Genomic DNA, 21,462 nt, shown 5'->3' on the forward strand with positions numbered 1-21,462 from the left:
TAAAATCATTCCCTCCCATTCCATCCCTGAATACACTCCACACCCCTCCACCCTCCCTCTCATCTTAGCACCTCCTGGATGATGGGTCATCCCTGCACCTTGTACACTGCCCTGGGTCAGAAGCAGTGTCGCAAGACACAGCACATCCACAGCAAGGCCGCTTCATTAAATATATATATATATATTATATATATATATATATATATATACATACATATATAATTTTTACTACTCCTCATTTCTACTATCTCCATAACCTCTTCCATACAAATCGAATTCTTGTGTGCAGCATCGGATGCCTAATGTACGATGCATTACATTACTTGCATTATAAAATATGAAGTCACTGCAATATTACTTGTTCTCTTTCACTCTGAGTAATAATAAACACAGAAAACATGATCAAAGCAGTTCACAGAATTCGGGGGTCACTCAGCTACAACAACAAAATAAATATAATCAAGATGCTGATGCCGGCAGCCTCTTATACCCACTTGCACCTTTTTTACTTACTTGATAACAATCATTTGAGCATATTGCCCCTCTAAATAAAAGTGCTAGTTATCAGCAATGAAATATAGATTTGGCCATACTCTCCACCTTACATTGTTCCTTCCATATAGCCAACCCAAACTATTCAGCACTCTCTAATCTGCCCTGCAGCAGTTTCCTTTCAACACCTATTATCTGCCTTATTTCCACGCTTCTCACTCCAGCTATTCTTACAATACCTACCATACATACATATACCAATGGCTTTTTCTCCCTTACATGGGTGGTAGCCAAAGTCATAAATCCACTCCCATTCGCCATCCCTCCCTCCCTCCCTCTTTTCTTGGCTCCTCCTGGGTGATGGGTGCATCTTGCCCACTGCCCTGGGTCAGAAGCAATGTAGCAAGACACAGCACAACCACAGTAAGGCCACTTCATTTCACCCCCCCCCCCAATCCCCTCATACAGAAAAAGAGATGCCTGGGGGACATCCCTGTCAGCTGCATCAAAATATCATTCGCATGTACTCCCTAACCCCTCCATGTCCCACTCACCCCCTTCCATACATCACAACATTGTTCATACACAACCATTCTCCATTCACCCCTATCTTCTGTCTTCTCCCTTCTTTCCTCAACAGACATTACCTTCTTTCCTAATACCCCTTTTACCCCATCCATCCATCTCATCACTGGTCGCCCACTCATGTTCACTCCTTCCACACCCCTTTTACTAATCTTTCTTCACTCATTCCTTCCACGTGTCCAAACCATCCCAATACTCTTTCATCAACCCTATCTCCCAACTTCCTTTCCACCCATGCTCTCCTCCTCAACTCATTATTTCTCACTCTACCCAACCTAGTAACCCCTATCATACTTCTCAGGCATTTTATCTCAAATGGAGTTAAACTATTATTCTCTTATCTTCCATGTTTCTGCCCCATTCAGTGCAGTTGGCACAATCACTCCTTCATACAATCTTCTCTTTGCATCCATTCCCAATTGTCTATTTCTCATTACACTTTTTTTATCCCCCTAGGCATTTATTTGCTTCTCAATCTCCACTCCTATTCCCATCACATTCGCACCCAAGTGTCTAAAACTATCCACTTCCTCCAGTCTCTCTCCCATAGTACTCACTTCTGATTTGCTGCCATCCTCCCCCTCATACATTTCACCACCTTACATTTACTCACATTTATCTTTAACTTTCTTCTTTCACACACCCTCTCAAACTGTCATCAACCTCCTCAATCCCTACTCTGATCCCACCACAAATGCAGCATTGTCAGCAAACAACAACCAGACCATCTCCCACCTTCCCCAACCATCTCCAATCCCCATCCCATTCCTGTATTTACCTCCAGCACCACCCCATCCATGTACAAATCGAACAGCCAAGGTGACAACATACCACCAGTGAAGTCCCCATTGTTTTTTGGCTACCTCCCTTGAAAGGGGGAAAAAGCCTTTGGTATATGAATATACATACATATATATATGAATATACATACATATATATATATATATATATATATATATATATATATATACATACATATACCAAGGCTTTTTCCCCCTTACTAGGGAGGTAGCCAAAAAGGAAAAGGCATAAAATCATTCCCACCCATTCCATCCCTGAAAACACTCCACACCCCTCCACCCTCTCTCCCATCTTAGCACCTCCTAGATGACGGGTCATCCCTGCACCCTGTCCACTGCCCTGGGTCAGAAGCAGTGTCGCAAGGCACAGCACATCCACAGCAAGGCCGCTTCATTAAATCGGCGACCCCCCATATAAAGGAGAGGACGGGGAGAAATCCCTTTGGGCTGCGTCAAAATTTTGCTCACACACTACCTCACCCCCCATCCCCGTCCATTCCACCTCATGCATCACAACATTTTCCATATACAACCATTCTCCATTCACCCCTGTCTTCTGCCCTCTCCCGTCCTTCCTCAACAGACATTCCCCTCTTCCCCAAAGCCCCCTTCACCCCATCCATCCATCTCATCCTAGGTCGTCCCCTCATGTTCACTCCCTCCACATCTGCCTTCCATACCTCCTTTACTAGTATTTCTTCACTCATTCTTTCCATGTGTCCAAACCATCCTAATACTCTTTCATCAACCCTTCTCCCAACTCCCTTTCCACCCCTGTTCTCCTCCTCACCTCCTCATTTCTCACTCTATCTAGCCTAGTAACCCCCATCATACTTCTCAGACACCTCATCTCAAACACATTCAAGCTCCTTCTCTCTTCCTCTCTTATGTTCCATGTTTCTGCTCCATACAGTGCTGTTGGCACAATCACTCCTTCATACAGTCTCCTCTTAGCATCCATTCCCAAATTTCTATTCCTCATTACACTTTTTAATCCACCAAGGCATTTACTCGCCTCTCTCAATCTACATTCTACCTCCACCTTTACTCCACCTTTTCCTGCCACATTTGCACCCAAGTATCTAAAACTATCCACTTCCTCCAGTTGCTCTCCCTTAATGCTCACTTCCAGATTACTGCCACTTTCACCCCTTGTACATCTCATCACCTTACTTTTACCCACATTTATCTTTAGCTTTCTTCTATCACACACTCTCCCAAACTCTGTCACCAACTTCCTCAATCCCTCCTCTGATCCTGCCACAAGCGCAGTGTCGTCCGCAAACAACAGCTAGCTCACCTTCCACTTTTCTCCATTTTCTTTAACCATCTCCAATCCCTGACCCACTACCCTTGCATTTACCTCTCGCACTACCCCATCCATGTATAAGTTGAACAGCCAGGGTGACATAACGCATCCTTGACAAAGTCCCACCTTTACCTCAAACCACTCACTCTCTCCATTTCTAGTCCTGACACAAGCTCTACTACTCTCATAAAAACTCTTGACAGCTCCCAGAAGCTTTCCTCCTATCCCGTATATCTGCATAACCTCCCACAGTGCCTTTCTGTCTACCCTGTCTTAAGCCTTTTCCAGATCCATAAAGGCCCAAAAAACATCCTTCCCCTTTCCTATAGCTTTCTCACATATGTCTTACCACAAAAATCTGATCTACACAACCTCTACCTGTCCTAAATCCACACTGTTCCTCACCAATTACTCCCTCTGTTCCTCTCCCAATCCTCTCAATCAAGATCCTCCCATAAGCCTTCCCAACTACACTTAACAAGCCAATCCCTCTGAAACTACTACATTCACACTTGTCCCCCTTTCCCTTGTAAAGTGGAACTATACAAGCACTCCAGTCCTCCGGCACTCTACCCTCTCTCCAGCAAACATTAAATAACCTCACCAACCAGTCCACCATCACTGTACCTCCTTTTTTAAGACATTCTGCATGGCATCCATCCAAACCAGGTGCCTTACCTGCTTTCATCATCTTAACTGCTGCCTTCACTTCATCCTTCCTTATTTTTCCTCCATTTTCCTCACTCATCACTCTCATTTTCTTAGCATTTCCCACTGCAGCTATCTTTCCCTCCCTATCCTCCTTCACATCTAGCAACTCCCTAAAATATTCTGCCCATCTTCCCCTTACTGCCTTCTCCTCCATTATCATCTCTCCATCTGCACCTTTTACCTTTTCTTCTCTACTCGATTTGCCTCCTCTTCCTCTCTTAATTTCTTTCCAAAACATCTTTTTATTACTTTCTCAATTGACCTTTAAGGTACAGGTAAACGTCGACTTACGATGGCATTAGGTTTCGATAGAGCCATCGTAAGACGATTTCATCGTAAGTCGATCCCCAATTTGTGTATCACTGTTCCGTGGTCACTGTACCTAGCCTACCTGTATATTAACCACCAGAGATACTGAATATAGCCTATTAAACATGTACAGTAGTTTATTTAATTATTTTTATCCTTTTTACCATATTCAAACACTATAATATGTATTTTCAGTACGGAACTTAAATCTCGCGGGCAGCAGCCAATGCCAGCCATACGACATGACGTAATAATACTCGCATCATAAAATATAGTCACCGCTTATATCGATCGTTCTCTCTTTCACCCGCGAATTTTGAAAACCACAGAGAATGGGATTCAAGGCACATTTGAGAGAATGTAAAAACACAGGGGCGACTACAATAAATATAATCAAGACGCCGATATGGCAGCGTCGCGAATCCACTTGCTCCTCATGACGCCTACGTGTGCGGCACCGTATGGAAGGGGTTAAATTATCATATCGTCGTCGTCGTCGTCGTCATCGTAAAGTCGAACAATCGTAAGTCGCGGCCATCGTAAGTCGACGTTTACCTGTACTTATCATTTGCCCTCACATTTGCGTTGCTGTTTTTGGGAACTTTTTACCCTTTATTACGACTCCCAAGTCTAAGAAACTCTTCTGATGTCAGTGCATTGAAGAAAAGGAAAGCAATCACCATGGAAGGTGCTCATTTAGGCTGGTTCCAACTTACAACAACAACAGTATTATAACATTGTGTAGGAATGGAATTTTGTCGTAACTCGAGGGCCCCTTGTATATATATTTTCATTAACCCAATGCATTACAGTTACAAAAAAAGTACCATTAGCCTAAAACAGTTACCCATTTGTAGTCCATATGTTTTACACATTTCCTAGTAATGGCATAAAAAATTCAACTTACCATTCCTTTCCAGTGACCTATGGCTTTGAAAACATCTTCATTTGGTGGTGGCAATTTGTAGGAGTCCAATGTATTATTTACAGCAGCAATAAACTCCTCCTCAGTTTCACAATGAAGTAGTGAATGGTCGACTTTTTGTGACATTTTGTCTGTAACAGTTGTCACCTTTGCAGGCATACTCCTCCTGAAGGTATCATATAAAATTAGTCTAGAATTTCATAATAATGATGATAACAATAATTGTAATTGCATCAGCTTTCACTGGACACTCACAGCTCCATGGCAAGTAGAAAGTCTTTGGGTGTTCCTACTGACCTCTCTGGGAAGAAACTTTGAGAATGTTTCAGTGCTGTATTTGTGTGGGACATTTTCTATGTCACTAGCTGAAAGTAGTAGGAGGGGAAAGTCACCAGCTGTCAGCTCTCCTTGTGTAAAATGGTGTAAAAAATACATGAACATCACACAGGATGACAGTTCTAAGGACAACTGTTTGCTTAAACAATGTTAATAAATTAGGGACATTTTCAGAGGATGGTGATACATTAATTTCACTTAGATGAAGAATGCCCAGCCGAGTGGCAGAAGAGGAGAGAAGACAGGCAGTGGAAGAAGAGTTGCCAGTAGGAAAATTCACCATTAAGGGATTATTAGAAAGCTTCGCTACAATGAATAAATTCCTTAGACAGTTGGAAGAAATGGACCCCAGCTTCAAACGCTTTACAAGGACTGAAAGGATGATAAATGATGCGGTGCGTCCATATTGTGAAATTTATGATATATGATATGAGAGAGAGAGAGAGAGAGAGAGAGAGAGAGAGAGAGAGAGAGAGAGAGAGAGAGAGAGAGAGAGAGAGAGAGAGAGAGAGAGAGAGAGAGAGAGAGAGAGAGAGAGAGAGAGAGAGAGAGAGAGAGAGAGGGAGTGAGAGAGAGAGAGAGAGAGAGAGAGAGAGAGAGAGAGAGAGAGAGAGAGAGAGAGAGAGAGAGAGAGAGAGAGAGAGAGAGAGAGAGAGAGAGAGAGAGAGAGAGAGAGAGAGAGAGAGAGAGAGAGAGAGAGAGAGAGAGAGAGATAGAGAGAGAGAGAGAGAGAGAGAGAGAGAGAGAGAGAGAGAGAGAGAGAGAGAGAGAGAGAGAAAGAGAGAGAGAGAGAAAGAGAGAGAGAGAGAAAGAGAGAGAGAGAGAAAGAGAGAGAGAGAGAAAGAGAGAGAGAGAGAAAAGTAGCTCCTTTCGAACATTCTTAATAAATATGCCTAAACTACAACATTAATATTTCCTATTCTAAAGAGGAAGAGGAGGCAAATCAAGTGGAGAAGAAAAGGTAAAAGGTGTAGATGGAGAGATGATAATGGAAGAGAAGGCAGTGAGAGGAAAGTGGGCAGAGTATATAAGGGAGTTGCTAAATGTGAAGGAGGATAGGGAGGGAAAGGTATTTACAGTGGGAAGCTCTAAGAAAATGACTGATGAGCAAGGAAAATGGAGGAGAAATAAAGAAAGATGAAGAGAAGGCAGTTGTTGGGATGATGAGAGCAAGTATGGCACCTGGGTTGGATGGATGCCATCCAGAATGTCTGAAGAAAGGAGGCACAGTGATGGTGGACTGGCTGGTGAGGTTATTTAAGTGCCAGAGGACTGGAGGAGTGCCTGTATAGTTCCATTTTACAAGGAAAAGGGGACAAGTGTGAATGTAGTTGTTTCAGAGGGATCAGCTTGTTATGTGTAGTTGGGAAGGTTTATGGGAGGGTCTTGATTGAGAGGATTTGGAGAGGAACAGTGTGGTTTTAGGACAGGAAGGGGTTGTGTAGATTAGATTTTTGTGGTAAGATATGTGAGAAAACCATATGAAAAGGTAAGGATGTATTTTGGGCTTTTATGGATCTAGTAAAGGCTTATGGCAGGGTAGACAGGAAGGCATTGTGGGAGATAGTGCAGATATATGTGATAGGAGGAAAGCTGTTAAGAGCAGTCAGGAGATTTTACGAGAGTAATAGAACTTGTGTTAAGATATGAAATGGAGAGTGAGTGGTTTGAGGTAAAGGTGGGACTTCGTCAAAGATGTGTTATGTCGCCCTGGCTGTTCAATTTATACATGGATGGGGGTGGTGCTAGAGGGGAATGCAAGGGTAGTGGGTCAGGGATTGGAGATGGTTAAAGAAAATGGAGAAAAGTAGGAGATAGGCCAGTTGTTGTTTGCTGACACCACTGCACTTGTAGTGGGATCAGAGGAGGGATTGAGGAAGCTAGTGACAGAGTTTGGGAAGGTGTGTGAAAGAAGGAAGTTGAAGATAAATGTGGGCAAAAGTAAGGTGATGAGATGTACAAGGGGAGAAAGTGGCAGCAGACTGGAAGCGAGTATTAAGGGAGACTGGGAAGTGAATAGTTTTAGATACTTGGGAGCAAATGTGGCAGGAAAGGGAGGAAGTAGAATGTACATTGAAAGAAGCGAGTAAATGCCTTAGGGGATTAAAAGGTGCAACAAGAAACGGACATTTGGAATGGAGGATAAGAGGAGATTGTGCGAAGGAGTGATTGTACCGACAGCACTGTATAAGGCAGAAACATGGAACTAGAGAGGAAGAGAGGAGTTTGAATTTGAGATGAGGTGCCTGAGAAGTATGATAGAGGCTACTAGGCTAGATAGAATGAGAAATTAGGAGATGGAGGAAGTGAAGAGGAGAACAAGGGTGGAAAGGGAGTTGGGAGATAGGGTTGATGAGAAAGTATTGGGGTGGTTTGGACACATGGAAGGAATGAGTGAAGATTAGTAAAAGAGTTGTGGTGTTAGTAATTTAGGCTCATGGGGAATAGAATTCGAGGTTGATTGATGTTACAAACTATGATGACAAGTAAAGTGCCTTTGTCCAATGATTAATATTAAATCCCCTAATAATAACTACCGGTAAATAAATAAATAAATAAATAAACAATGGTAAAATAACTATTAAAATCGGAAATTATTTCCCTCTTGAAATAAATTAATTAGGAAATATACTCATATGTTCTGCACATGCTCAAATTTGTTCTAGAATGTACATACATACATACATATACCAAGGCTTTTTCCCCCTTCCAAGGGAGGTAGCCAAAAAGGGAAAGGCATAAAAACACTCCCACCCATTTCATCCCCAAATACACTCCACACCCCTCCCACCCTTCCTCTCATCTGAGCACCTCCTGGATGACGGGTCATCCCTGCACCCCGCCCACCGCCCTGGGTCAGAAGCAGTGTCGCAAGACACAGTACATCCACAGCAAGGCCGCTTCATTCAATCGGCGACCCCCCCTCTCCGTCCCCCTTTGCATATAAGGAGAGGACGGGGAGAAATCCCTTCGGGCTGCGTCAAAATTTACTCACACACACTACCCCACCCCCACGCCCATCTCTCCTCATGCAGTCACAACATCATCCACACACAACCACTCTCCACTCACCTCTGTCTTCCGTCCTCTCCCCTCCTTCCTCAACAGACACCCCCCTCCTCCCCAAAGCCCCCTTCACCCCATCCCAGGACGTCCCCCCATGTTCACTCCCTCCACACCTCTCCCACCAGTCCCTCCTCACTCATTCCCTCCATGCGTCCAAACCATCCCAACATTCTTCCATCAACCCCCTCTCCCAAATCCCTTTCCACCCCCGTTCTCCTCCTCACCTCTCACTCCATCCAGCCTAGCAACCCCCGCCACACCTCTCAGACACCTCATCTCAAACACATTCAAACTCCTTCTCTCCTCCTCTCTCACGTTCCACGCTTCCGCCCCATACAGCGCTGTTGGCACAATCACTCCCTCACACAGTCTCCTCCCCGCATCCACTCCCAAACGTCTATCTCTCACTACACTCTCCAAACCACCAAGGCACTCACTCGCCTCTCCCAATCTACATTCCACCTCCACCTTCACTCCACCCTCTCCCGCCACACTTGCACCCAAGTATCCAAAACTATCCACTTCCTCCAGTTGCTCTCCCCCAATGTTCACCTCCAGTCTACTGCCACCCTCACCCCTCGTACATCCCACCTTTACCACATTTATCTTTAGCTTTCTTCTATCACATACTCTCCCAAACTCTGCCACCAGCCTCCCAATCCCTCCTATGACCCTGCCACAAGCGTGGCGTCGTCCGCAAACAACAGCCGGCTCACCTCCCACTTTTCTCCATTTTCTTTAACCATCTCCAATCCCTGACTCACTACCCTAGCATTCACCTCTCGCACCACCCCATCCATGTATAAGTTGAACAGCCAGGGTGACATAACGCATCCTCGACGAAGTCCCACCTCTACTTCAAACCACTCACTCTCTCCATTTCCAATCCTAACACATGCTCTACTACTCACATAAAAACTCTTGACAGCTCCCAAAAGCTTTCCTCCCATCCCATAAATCTGCATAACCTCCCACAGTGCCCCTCCGTCCACCCTATCATAAGCCCTCTCCAGATCCATAAAAGCCCAAAAAACATCCTTCCCCTTCCCCACAGCTCTCTCTCACATCCGTCCCACCACAAAGATCCGATCTACACAACCTCTACCCGTCCTAAAACCACACTGTTCCTCACCAATTACTCCTTCTGTTCCTCTCCTAATCCTCTCAATTAAGATTCTCCCATAAGCCTTCCCTACTACACTCAACAGGCTAATCCCTCTGAAATTACTACATTCACACTTGTCCCCTTTTCCCTTGTAAAGAGGAACTATACAGGCACTACTCCAGTCCTCCGGTACTCTACCCTCTCTCCAGCAAACATTAAATAATCTCGCCAACCAGTCCACCATCACTGAACCTCCCTTTTTCAGACATTCTGCATGACATCCATCCAGACCAGGTGCCTTACCTGCTTTCATCATCTTTACAACTGCCTTCACCTCATCCTTCCTTATTTCTCCGGTGAGTCTACAGTTAGATAGCCGGCCCACCAGTTCACAATTAGATAGATAGCTGACCAGTCTACAATAAGAAAACAGGCAAAAAAGTTCTAAAGGAAAGCTGGCCGAATAAGTAACAAGTCACTGGATTGAAAGTTAACAAGATTCTACAAAGAAGTTTCACTATAAATCTTCACCTCTTCTAATTCAACACGTTTAGAAATTCTTCAAATCCCAAGCTAAGTGAAACTATGTATATTATGAGGATCCTTATATGTCATGGTTGCATGAAAGCTAGAGGGTAGGGGAAGTCAAATTTTTGGCGGATACAATTTATTACATCTGATGAAAGGTAAAATATTAAAATCAAATTATTTACATGTTAGTGAGTTGTGAATTTAAATAAATTCGGAATAGTGGAAGGCAGAGGTGGAAGGAGTAAACATTAAGGGGCGACCTAGGACAAGATGGATGGATGGGGTAAAAGGGGTATTAGGAAAGAAGGGAATGTCTGTTGAGGAAGGACGGGAGAGGACAGAAGATAGGGGTGAATGGAGAAGGGTTGTGTATGGATGATGCTGTGATGCATGAGGGGGAGTGGGTGGGGGGTGAGGGAGTATGTATGAGAAATAAATTGACGCAGCCTGAAGGGATGTCTTCCCCGTTTCCTCCTTTTATGCATGAGAGGATGGAGAGGGGGGGGTTGCTAATTTAAGGAAGTGGCCTTGCTGTGGATGTGCTGTGTCTTGTGACACTGCTTCTGACCCAGGGCAGTGGACAAGATGCAGGGATGATCTGTCATCCAGGAGGTGCCAAGATAAGAGGGAGGGAAGAGAGTAGAGGGGAGTGGAGTATGTAGGGGATGGAATGGGTGGGAGTGGTTTCTATGCCTTTGTTTTTTGGCTACCTCCCATGTAAGGGGGAAAAAGCCTTTGGTACATGTAAAACATAAAATAACCTGAGCTGGGCACTTGGATTATTCCCAGCATTACTAATGCAGTACCTGTCCGGCAGTAATGCACCCAGCTCTGCCTTGATGACCTATGGCATAGGTTCCCAAACTTTACCATGCCAAGGACCCCCCAGATATTTAAGTCCCATCCGAGGACCCCCAGCCTATCAAAAGTTATTATTACCATACCAAGATACCCATTACATGATTATAATGCAGTAAATTTACTATTTGCATATTCCTACACAAAGAAAGTATAAAAATAAGCATTTAAAATATTTTCAAATTTTTGTCGATATTTGTTTTAAAAACTTTTCCATCTTCAGTTCACACTTTCTGTAAGCATAGAATAGAGCTTGAATGAATATAAATAGTAATTAAAAAGAAACAAATGAAATATCATGACATATAAAAATGTAATAGAGAAGTGCTGGCTGATTGCACAACAAAATATCGATATCATCGACACTATAATGACAGAGAATCAGTGCTGTATATTTTTATAATTATATAGTTTTTTTCTGGAGTTAATTTTTTTCCATTGTGTCGCAGACCCCCTAGGACCTTCTCAGGGACCCCAGTTTGGGAACCACTGACCTATAGAATAACAGATACCACATTACTAAATGCAGGTTAGGTTAGGTGGGTAAGTTAGGCTAGAATAGACAAATTTATCATACTTTAATTTCTTTGACCTCCGCATCTACAAAAAAAGATTGAGTCTCAAGCAATTGGAGCGGCTACATTCTTTTGAATATTGCTTTTAGCAACTTTGTATTATAGTTGTGCACACCTATGTGATATAGCATAACAAATTTAAATATTTTGTAAATTATAATTCATTAATGTAATATGTGATTTTCTTGGTGGAAATAACAAGAAACCTTGCTATAAACAAGTACAATGGAGAAACACAAAACTTATTTCAAATATCAAAAATAGACTAGAACATATAAATCTATTTCCCCTAAAAAAGCATAGACTCAGAGGTGACTTGATACAGGTCTAAGATTCTAAAGGAAATTGACATCAAAAGTGATAAAATTTTCACACTGAATGAGAATCAGACAAACAATGGTCTCAAACTGTCAGGAAATAGATTTAATTTGGAAGTAGGTAGAAACAATTTCACCAACCATGTAGTTACATACATATACCAAGGCTTCTTCCCCTTTACAAGGGGGGTAGCCAAAAAAGAAAAAGGCATAAAATCATTCCCACCCATTCCATCCCTGAATACACTCCACACCCCTCCACCCTCCCTCTTATCTTAGCACCTCCTGAAAGACGGGTCATCCCTGCACCTTGTCCACTGCCCTGGGTCAGAAGCAGTGTCGCAAGACACAGCACATCCACAGCAAGGCCGCTTCATTAAATCGGCGACCCCCCCCCTCTCCGTCCCCCCATTGCATAAAATGAGAGGACGGGGAGAAATCCTTTCGGGCTGCGTCAAATTTTGCTCACACATACTACCTCACCCCCCATCCACCCGCCCATTCCACCTCATGCTATCACATCATCATCCATATACAACCACTGTCCATTCACCCCTGTCTTCTGTCCTCTCCCGTCCTTCCTCAACAGACATTCCCCTCTTCCCCAAAGCCCCTTCACCCCATCCATCCACCTCATCCTAGGACGCCCCCTCATGTTCACTCCCTCCACATCTGCCTTCCACACCTCTTCTACTAGTCTTTCTTCACTCATGTAGTTAATGAATGGAATAAAGTTCCTGCAGAGGCAGTGCAATGTAGTTCAGTTCGAAGCTTTAAGATTCATTTAGATAAACACCTAAGCAAGATGCTGTAATGCCTGCCATTTATTCTATATCATTTGTTATTATTAGTCTTTTTGTTTATCATTTAGTTGATTATCATTCATTATTTATATAAATTTATATAACAAACATGGAACATAAGAGAGGAAGAAAGAAGGAGTTTGAATGTGTTTGATATGAGGTGTCTGAGAAGTATAATGGGGGTTACTAGGCTGGATAGTGAGAAATGAGGAGGTAAGGAGGAGAACAGGGGTGGTAAGGGAGTTGGGAGATAGGGTTGATGAAAGAGTATTAGGATGGTTTGGACACATGGAAAGAATGAGTAAAGAAAGACTAGTAAAAGAGGTATGGAAGGCAGATGTGGAGGGAGTGAACATGAGGGGGTGACCTAGGATGAGATGGATGGATGGGATGAAGGGGGCTTTGGGGAAGAGGGGAATGTTTGTTGAGGAAGGACGGGAGAGGACAGAAGACTGGGGTGAATGGAGAATGGTTGTATATGGATAATGCTGTGATGCATGAGGTGGAATGGGTGGGGGATTGGGGGTGAGGTAGTATGCATGAGAAAAATTTGACGCAGACCGAAGGGATTTCTCCCCGTCTTCTCCGTTTCTGCATGGGGGGACGGAGAGGGGCGGTTGCAGATTTAATGAAGCAGTCTTGCTGTGGATGTGCTGTGTCTTGTGACACTGCCTCTGACCCAGGGCAGTGATGACCTGTCATCCAGGAGGTGCCAAGATAAGAGGGAGGGTGGAGGGGGATGAAGTGTATTTAGAGATGGAATGGGTGGGAATGGATTTATGCCTCTTTTTTTGGCTACCTCCCTTGTAAGGGGGGAAAAAGCCTTGGTATATGTATAAATTTATTATTTACTATTTACCTGCTTGTTATTTAACTTTACCTATTTATCTTATTATCATTTATACAGGAGTCCCTTAAATAACGCAGGGGTTAGGTTCCTGAAATTACCGTGTATGACCAAATCCGCGTATGCTGACTTTCCATATTAAATACCGAGAACAGTATGTATGTGTATGTGTACGTGTGTGTGCGTATATGTGGTGTATGTATGTGGCATGTGTTTGTGTGTATATACATGTGTGTGTATGTGGTGTATACACGTGTGTATGTGGCGTATGTATGTGTGTGGCGTCTGTGTGTGTGTGTGTGTGTGCGTGCGTGTATGTGTCTGTGTTCACATGTATAAGTAAGCATGCATGTGCGTGTGTCTGTGTTCGTATTTGTGTGTACACGCACGCGCATTCACAACATACACTGGTTGTCTAACACGTGTCTACATGTGTGTAAGTGTGTATATGTCTGTTTTTGATCTCCCAAACCACCACCGCCAGTAATAACAAGAACCTTATAAGAGAAATTAAGACACGACAAGCACAGTCATTATCAGACTTATTAGTTGTGTTCCAAATGAAAGAAACATTACACTTCAACAGGTTAGGGTGGTAAAAATTTCACGATAGCATGGCGCAGGTGGTGGAAGCAACAAGCTATAGCTTGTTGGCTACCCCCCTACTCCCCTCCTGCATCAGTACCCGTAGGTTGACACGTAACTGCAGGCAGCCACCCACGGCTATCCCCTCGCCCCACACCCTTGTTTGAGCAGTTCCCAGTATACATAATGACCGCGTTATATGAGGATCGACTGTATATGGTAAAATAGAAAGCGGTCACCACAAATGTTTGCGATGTTGCCGCGTGCCCGACTCTGCACGAATTTTAAAACGGTTCTCTACATTTGAGATGGTTTCGAAATAAAATCCGCTTATGATTGAATCCGCATTATTTAAGGGACTCCTGTACTATAATTTTATATATCTCCATTTTTCTTTTTTTTTTGTATCTGACCTAGTTATGGACCACAAGGTCTCATATCGATATGCTCCTCCTTTGTAATCCTTTGCAATAATACTAACAAAGTCGCTGGAATATGGTCCAGACACCATGTCATCCGTCCAGATGAGTCACTGTCAGACGATGGCTTTCATGTTGTGGACCAGGTGTTCTCCAACCCCAGGTGATGTTAATAAATGCTGTTACAAAAACAATACAGCTTCCTTGGATTTTATGCGAGAACACGGGGTTCTGCCGTCGACTGTTAATTGCCCGAGGTACAACAATAATCAGGCCATCTGCATATGTGACGACCCTGAATGTCATTTGAATTTGAAGTACCGAATTACTTAATATAGGTTAGGTTAGGTTAGAATAGAATTGATCATCCTTTCATTTCTTCAACATCGGCATCTATCAACACAAACATGGCATATCATTCAACCACCACAACTTCATTCATAAGTACTTCGGCTTTAGCAACTTTTTTGTTATTTATTTCCACCAGGAAAACTGCATTACACTGATGTATTATAACTTACAAATTAATAATTTTCTATTGCATAGGTTTGAATTTCTAAAAATTTACCAAAATACATATATTAGGTTAATGTATTACAATTCATAAAATTGATATTTGATTTTCTATTGCTATAGTCTAAAAAATTACCAAAAGTTGTTGTAATATTGGTAAAAAAAATATATATACAAATTGCTGCGTGAGAGGATGAGACAAAACTTCAGAAGTTCCTTTGTTTTAAGTTTCAGTTGTGTACCTCTCTCAATATTCCAATTTCTGAACGATTGTTTAAAACAAAAACAGCAGTACCAATTTATTTTCTTCATTACACATATTCAGACTTTTTCTTTAGGTGTGTGTGTGTGTGTATATGAGGGAGAGGGGGTGTTAAAGAGACCTTTCTCCTTATAATTACATTCAATACTAAACTATCACAAGTAATTAATAGTAGTTCCAAATTTTACAGCAAAATATGACACTTAACAGAAAGGAATGGAGTTGCTTAAAGGAAATGATAAAAGAGAGTGAGGTCACACTTGCCATGCGATAAAAGACTTGCCAAAAAGGTTTCCGAGATTATGAGATATGTAGCATTTCAAAATATGCAGTTTCACTAATGTGTGGTTCTAGATACCTACAATTATTTTATGCAATAAATACAGGATCCCATATCTAGTAATGACTACACACATTTCATGCAATCAACATTTTATGACCTTTCATGCTATCCCTATGGATCAGTAACATAGAATTTACTTCCGATTGAATAATATTCTCCATTCTAGACAGAATCCTTATAGTTTCCTTTGTTTCTGCTACCCTCCTCAAACCTTTCACCTAATTCTCTACCTTTGGCATGATAATCATAATGTGAAATGTCCCTAAAGATAGAAGCACTAATTTTTGCAGACTCAATACTAGTACTAATGCACACAGGATATTAAAAATTTACCATAACTTTGTAAGCTGTTAAGAATAAAAATTAATGTACATTATGAAAAAAGTCATTTGTCTTGAATAATGGACAAAATTATTTACACTAAAACTTGAAAAATTACAATCCAGTGTTTTTATATTTGTGATGCACTTTTTATCCTTTTGACTGAGGGTTTACTCAAATGTAAATTTTATGCACCCACCTTGCACAATAAATAAACAATTGCAAATGACTTGCCACCAATCTATCAAGACAATAACTGCACATCTAAGCATCATTCACTAAATGCTAATGTGTACAACCTAAGAAATCATATCGATGTAAATACCACCACTGGTACAACACCATAAAACTTTATTTCCAATACGAGGACGCTTCAAGAGAAATTTTGGATTCCACTATTCTGATTATGTATGTTTAAAGTTTCCCTGCGATTTAAAGAGATTCGCGTACCTGATTAACATAGGGCAATTAACACCAATAAATACATTCACAATACCTCCAGTAACGCTGGCTCATATTATTGCAAAGAAAATGTCTGCATGGTAACCCACACGAAAACTGGCTGTCTGGCACTACCTGGTAGCTACTATTAAATAATCTCTTTGTAAAGCACCGAAAGCAAACAGTGTGTAAGTTGTTTGTGTACAAAATTATATCATTACTCCGTCATAGCAAAATCACTAAAAACTCGGTTACAATATTGGGTCCCATATAAGTAAATATGAACTGTCATATGTAAACAACATCACAATAAAAGTAATACCTTCACGAACCTGACAGTAAATGATCCCGCAATACTTCATACTATGGTTCATTTGAATAATATAGATATCCATAGAGGATAATACATCAACAAACCTAATCCAGCATGTTTCCAAACCCAGCAGAGTTGGATTTATTCCACTTCCTGTAAGTCCATGAACTACCTCGTCGATTGATTCAACGCCGCGCTGTTTTCATTGGTATACCCAACAGATGTCGTTCACACAAGTCGGGGTGCCCGCGAAATTTAAAAAAATATATATGTCAATCGTTTACAATACATATTATGAAATTTATAAAAATACAAACGTGTATACTCTAACAGATAACGATTCAGGTATTATCTGTATTATGTGTATAAACATTATCCGTAATCATACTTTACTTATGGTTGATCAATATTTTTGGCAAATTATTAAGTAATGTTATGTAAACAGTGTGTTTTATATATTTTTTTTTATTAAATTAGACACTCTTTTGCACTGAAAGTAAGTAAATAATACATTGTCGACAAATCGCATTACGGAAGTCTGAAGGCGTCGTAGAACGAATGAACAAAATAGGCGGTAGCCATATGTAGACTAAGTGGTAAAAACGGTGGGTGAATAGAATTAAGTGTTAAATTATTATCTTATATTCTATAAGCACAATTGCATAATAATTATTAACTTGCAACTCATGTGCAATACTTTTGTTTGTGAAATATTGGCATCAATTTAATGTCACGTGGTATTCTAATAGACTAATGTATTTTAAAAGACATACTCATAACAGTCAAAAGTTTTGAGGCGAGGCTAGACAAATTCTGGGAGGGACAAGAACAAATATATAAATATAGAGCACAAATTAACACTGCACGCGGCCAGCACCAACATCACACTAGAAATCAGGCTGCTACACTGGAGTCATAGGCCAAAGAAGGCCTCTTCCAGTAAAATGTCAACTAATAATGGAAACCTGGCAAATTCCATTGCCACGTAAACCCCTATATGAACATCGAATTTAATGTATGTGAATACTAAGGGGCAGTAAGACAAATTGTACATCGAAGGAACGACATGGGCGGTCTCACTCTAAAATGCTGGGTATATAAAATTATGAAATAAAGACTTGTCATTCTCATTCATTTCTAGCCCTCCATGCTGGAACCGGTAGTGCAGTGAGAGATGTGGTAGGTAATGGGCCTTTGAATCACATTTACCAGACTAACACTTACTCAAGCTTGATAGGGATGGGACATAAGAAGGGAAACTAAATTTTGATAAGCCCATCAGTCAGTGGAAGCTGACAGTGTGGTTAGAAAGTATAATCAATCAGGGAAAAAATACACACATACTGTACACACAAACACACACACACACACATATATATATATATATATGCCTTTTTTTGGCTACCTCCCTTGAAAGGTATGTATGTATATTATATATATGAATGTATATATATCATATAAAATCATTGTAACTGATTTTATATGATATAAAAACACAACAATGATTGTTGTGTTTTTAGCGCTTGTAAGCTGCTTACCGTAGTGATGTGAAAGAGGCAAGGGAGCTAGAGCTCTTGTGAATAGCCTCTTCTCAGTATTTCTACAGTATACCAGTTGTATCTATTCTTGAACATGTTAATACTTGAACTATTGACTACATTGTCCGGTAGACTGTTCCATTTGTTAACAACTCTGGTGTCATAAAAGTTACTTCTCTTTGTAAGAGTTTGTTGTTCTGAACCTTGGTTTCTTAAGTTTCCACTTGTGCCCTCTGGTCTCATACCTTTCTCTGTTCAATTTGAAGGAATTGACTGCAGTCAATATCCTCATCTCCATTAAGCATCTTGAAAACTTCAGTCATATCACTGCGTGTTCTTCTTTCCTGTAGGGTGGTTAGTCCTAAGGCATCCAGTCTTTCATTGTAGGGTAATTCACTTAGTTGGGGAACAAGTTTAGTAGCTCTTCTTTGAAATTTTCCCCAAATGTTAATGTCTTTTTTCTTGTACGGGGACCAGGCTTGTACAGCATACTCCATGTAAGGTCTTACCAATGTTGGGAATAGTGCTAGAAATATTTCCTTATCCATACAAGTAAATGTTCTCTCAGTCTTTCCTAACATAGAGTTAGCCTTGGCAGCAGCCTTAGATATGTGTTCAGTAGGTGATGTGTCAGGTGTCACATATACCCCCAAGTCTTTCTCTTCTGTTGTTGACTGCAGTGGGAACACATCTATGTAGTTATTGTAATTAGCATTATTTTTCCCAATGTGCATCACTGCATTTCTCCATATTGAATGTTAGGAACCATTTCTCGCTCCACTGCTGCAGGAAGCAAAGGTCTTCTTGAAGAACTGTTCTATCATCAAGGCTGTTCACTCTCCTGTAAAATTTTGCGTCATCAGTGAATAACTTCCCACTGGACCGTATATCATCAAATAGGTCATTTACAAAGATCAGAAATAAAACTGTACCCAGCACACTACCTTGAGGGACACCACTCCATACATCTAGCCAACCTGAATTAACACCTCTAATTGCAACCCTCTGTTTTCTGTTCTCAAGGAAGACTTGAATCCACCTCCATATGTCCCCTTCAGTGCCCACAGCTTTTAATTTATTAAAGAGACGTTGGTGTGGAACAGTGTCAAAAGCTTTCTTACAATCCAAATAGATCACATCAGCATCCTCCTTTGCTTCAATGGCATCCTCCAAGTCTTGAAAGTACTTAAGTAATTGAGTGAGACACGATCTTCCAGATTGAAAACCATGCTGATGACACAAGAGTACAGTATTTGGTTTTTGTCTAAATGTTCCATTATGATTTTCTTAATGAGTTTTTCTAAAATCTTGCATGGAATTGACATCAGACTCACTGGACAATAGTTCAAAACCTTCATTTTGCTTCCTTTCTTGAATATTGGAGTAATATTGGCTTTTCCCCAATCATCTGGGATTGCCCCTGATGTTAGTGATTCCTCAAAGATGTACAGAAGTGGATGAGAGAGAGTAGTGGCACATTCTTTGAGCATTTTGGGGTGAACCCCATCTGGGCTCGGTGCTGATGCTTAAGTTGTTCCAATGCCTTTTGGATGTCCATTATGCTAAGATTAAGGTGGGTGAGAGCACCTCCATGAACTGCCTCTCTGTAACTTCTTCTGGATTTGCTACTTTCTGCACGAACACTTTCTGAAATTCCGTATTCAGCAACTCGCATGTTTCTAAGGTGGAGCTAGTTACCGTTCCATCCTCTTTCATCAGGCTATTCACTCCCTCCTTATCTTTAGTTTTACTGCGGGCATAGGCGTAAAAGGCTCTTGTGTCGTCTTTGATGTCTAGCCAGTTGATGCTCAAAATCATACTTTGCTTCTCTCACTAATCTCGTGGTTTTATTTCTTACTGAGCAATAGTGGTCATATCTGTATCTTGTCTTCTTTTTTCGGTAACGCCTCCATGCTTCTTCCTTCTTGCTAATCTGTTTCATTACAGAGCGAGTCATCCATTTGGGTTTAATTTTAGAACCAAACATTAACGTTTCTCTAGTGGGTATGCACCTTTGAGTCACCTCCATGTACCTATGAGTAAATTTAGCTCACATTTCGTTCACATTAGCACTGGCAACTTCTTGGGCCCAATCTACATTTGCAAACAATTCGTTTGCCTTTGCATAATTCCCTTTAAAATAGTTCAGTTTATTTAGTCATTCATCTTCGAGGGACAAGTCGCCCTCTATCAAGAGAGAGAAATTAAGCACAACATGGTCACTAGCACCAATAGGGGCACAATATTTGACATAATCTATATCAAGTTCATCTTTAGTAAATACAAGGTCGAATAGTGAGAGAGTGTCTGTTCCACGTGATCGCGTAAATTCAGTCATGTGCTGATAGAGAAATGCTTCTTGACTGGTGTCATAGAATGTTGCGGGCTCATTCACCTCACTTCCAGTTACAATTTTATTTACCCAGTCAATTTCTTTGAAATTAAAATCTCCACACAACAAAACTTGATCCGTATTTGAGTTCCCAAACTTTGCAACTGATTGCTTTACTACATTGTTGTAATCAGCAGAAGAACCAGGAGGTCTACATATACACCCTAAGAAGATGTCTCTATCTTTGAGATTAATCTTACATGCTACAATTTCAATATGTTCCCAAGTGATATCATTGTGACTAGTTGATACAATATCCTTGCGTACCAGAATATTAACACCACCACCTTCCCCAATCCCCTCTTTTCTGTAAACATTATACAGATTACAGTCAAAAAATTGTGAAGTTAGTTCGTTGTCCCTAAGCTTTGTTTCAGTAACAAATAGAACATGAGGATTTTCCCTCTTAATTAAGATATCCAATGTATCACTCTTTTGCGAGATGATCCAAAATATCACTCTTTTGCGAGATGATCCAATATATCACTCTTTTGCGAGGTGTTAATTCCATCCACGTTTGTGGTGGAGATACACTTTAGTTTTTCAACGTTTTGCTTTAATTGTGATCTCGTCCGACAATCTGTTTGAGTCTCCCGTTGCGTATTACCCAGGTCTTGTCCTTGATGCCTGTATCCAGCAGTTCCTTGTTTTTCACGTCCCTGTTTTCTGCCAGTTCTGCATGTGCTTGTCTTTCTTTGAAAGTTTTGTTAGGCATTATACGGACGCAATTTTTCCGATTATCCTCAAGGTTTCTCAACTGCCCACT

General features: G+C 41.3%; 3 protein-coding genes across 9 annotated transcripts in view; 1 reads left to right on the top strand and 2 right to left on the bottom strand.

Annotated features, from left to right (window-relative positions):
• The window catches only part of LOC143038468 (uncharacterized), an 86,992-nt gene extending 69,997 nt beyond the window's left edge, over positions 1 to 16,995 (bottom strand). For 3 of the 6 annotated variants that reach the window (XM_076207745.1, XM_076207719.1, XM_076207704.1), the window contains exons 1-2: positions 5,387 to 5,496; positions 5,114 to 5,297 (exon numbers count right to left, since the gene is read on the bottom strand). In XM_076207745.1, the coding sequence (XP_076063860.1) occupies positions 5,114 to 5,297; positions 5,387 to 5,481 (279 nt within the window). In that variant the 5' untranslated portion in view covers positions 5,482 to 5,496. Of the gene's footprint in view, positions 1 to 5,113; positions 5,298 to 5,386; positions 5,497 to 16,508; positions 16,652 to 16,870 lie in introns of those variants that run through there. The other 3 variants (XM_076207737.1, XM_076207729.1, XM_076207711.1) reach the window with 3 other exon arrangements.
• A 328-nt stretch (positions 16,996 to 17,323) lies between these two features.
• LOC143038507 (putative ATP-dependent DNA helicase HFM1) overlaps positions 17,324 to 21,462 on the top strand; it is a 167,644-nt gene continuing 163,505 nt past the window's right edge. For both annotated transcript variants that reach the window (XM_076207772.1, XM_076207781.1), the window contains exon 1: positions 17,324 to 17,371. The gene's annotated coding sequence lies outside the window, so the exon portion shown is untranslated. The remainder of the gene's footprint in view (positions 17,372 to 21,462) is intronic.
• LOC143035563 (uncharacterized) lies at positions 18,544 to 19,794 on the bottom strand. Its single transcript, XM_076202434.1, has 3 exons — positions 19,639 to 19,794; positions 19,249 to 19,534; positions 18,544 to 18,995 (listed from the first exon to the last, which is right to left on the bottom strand). The coding sequence occupies exons 1-3, from the start codon at positions 19,792 to 19,794 to the stop codon at positions 18,544 to 18,546; spliced, it is 894 nt and encodes a 297-aa protein (XP_076058549.1).

The sequence above is a fragment of the Oratosquilla oratoria genome, chromosome 2 (genome assembly GCF_046742065.1).
Source record: "Oratosquilla oratoria isolate Oo_2021 chromosome 2, ASM4674206v1, whole genome shotgun sequence".
Taxonomy (NCBI): domain Eukaryota; kingdom Metazoa; phylum Arthropoda; class Malacostraca; order Stomatopoda; family Squillidae; genus Oratosquilla; species Oratosquilla oratoria.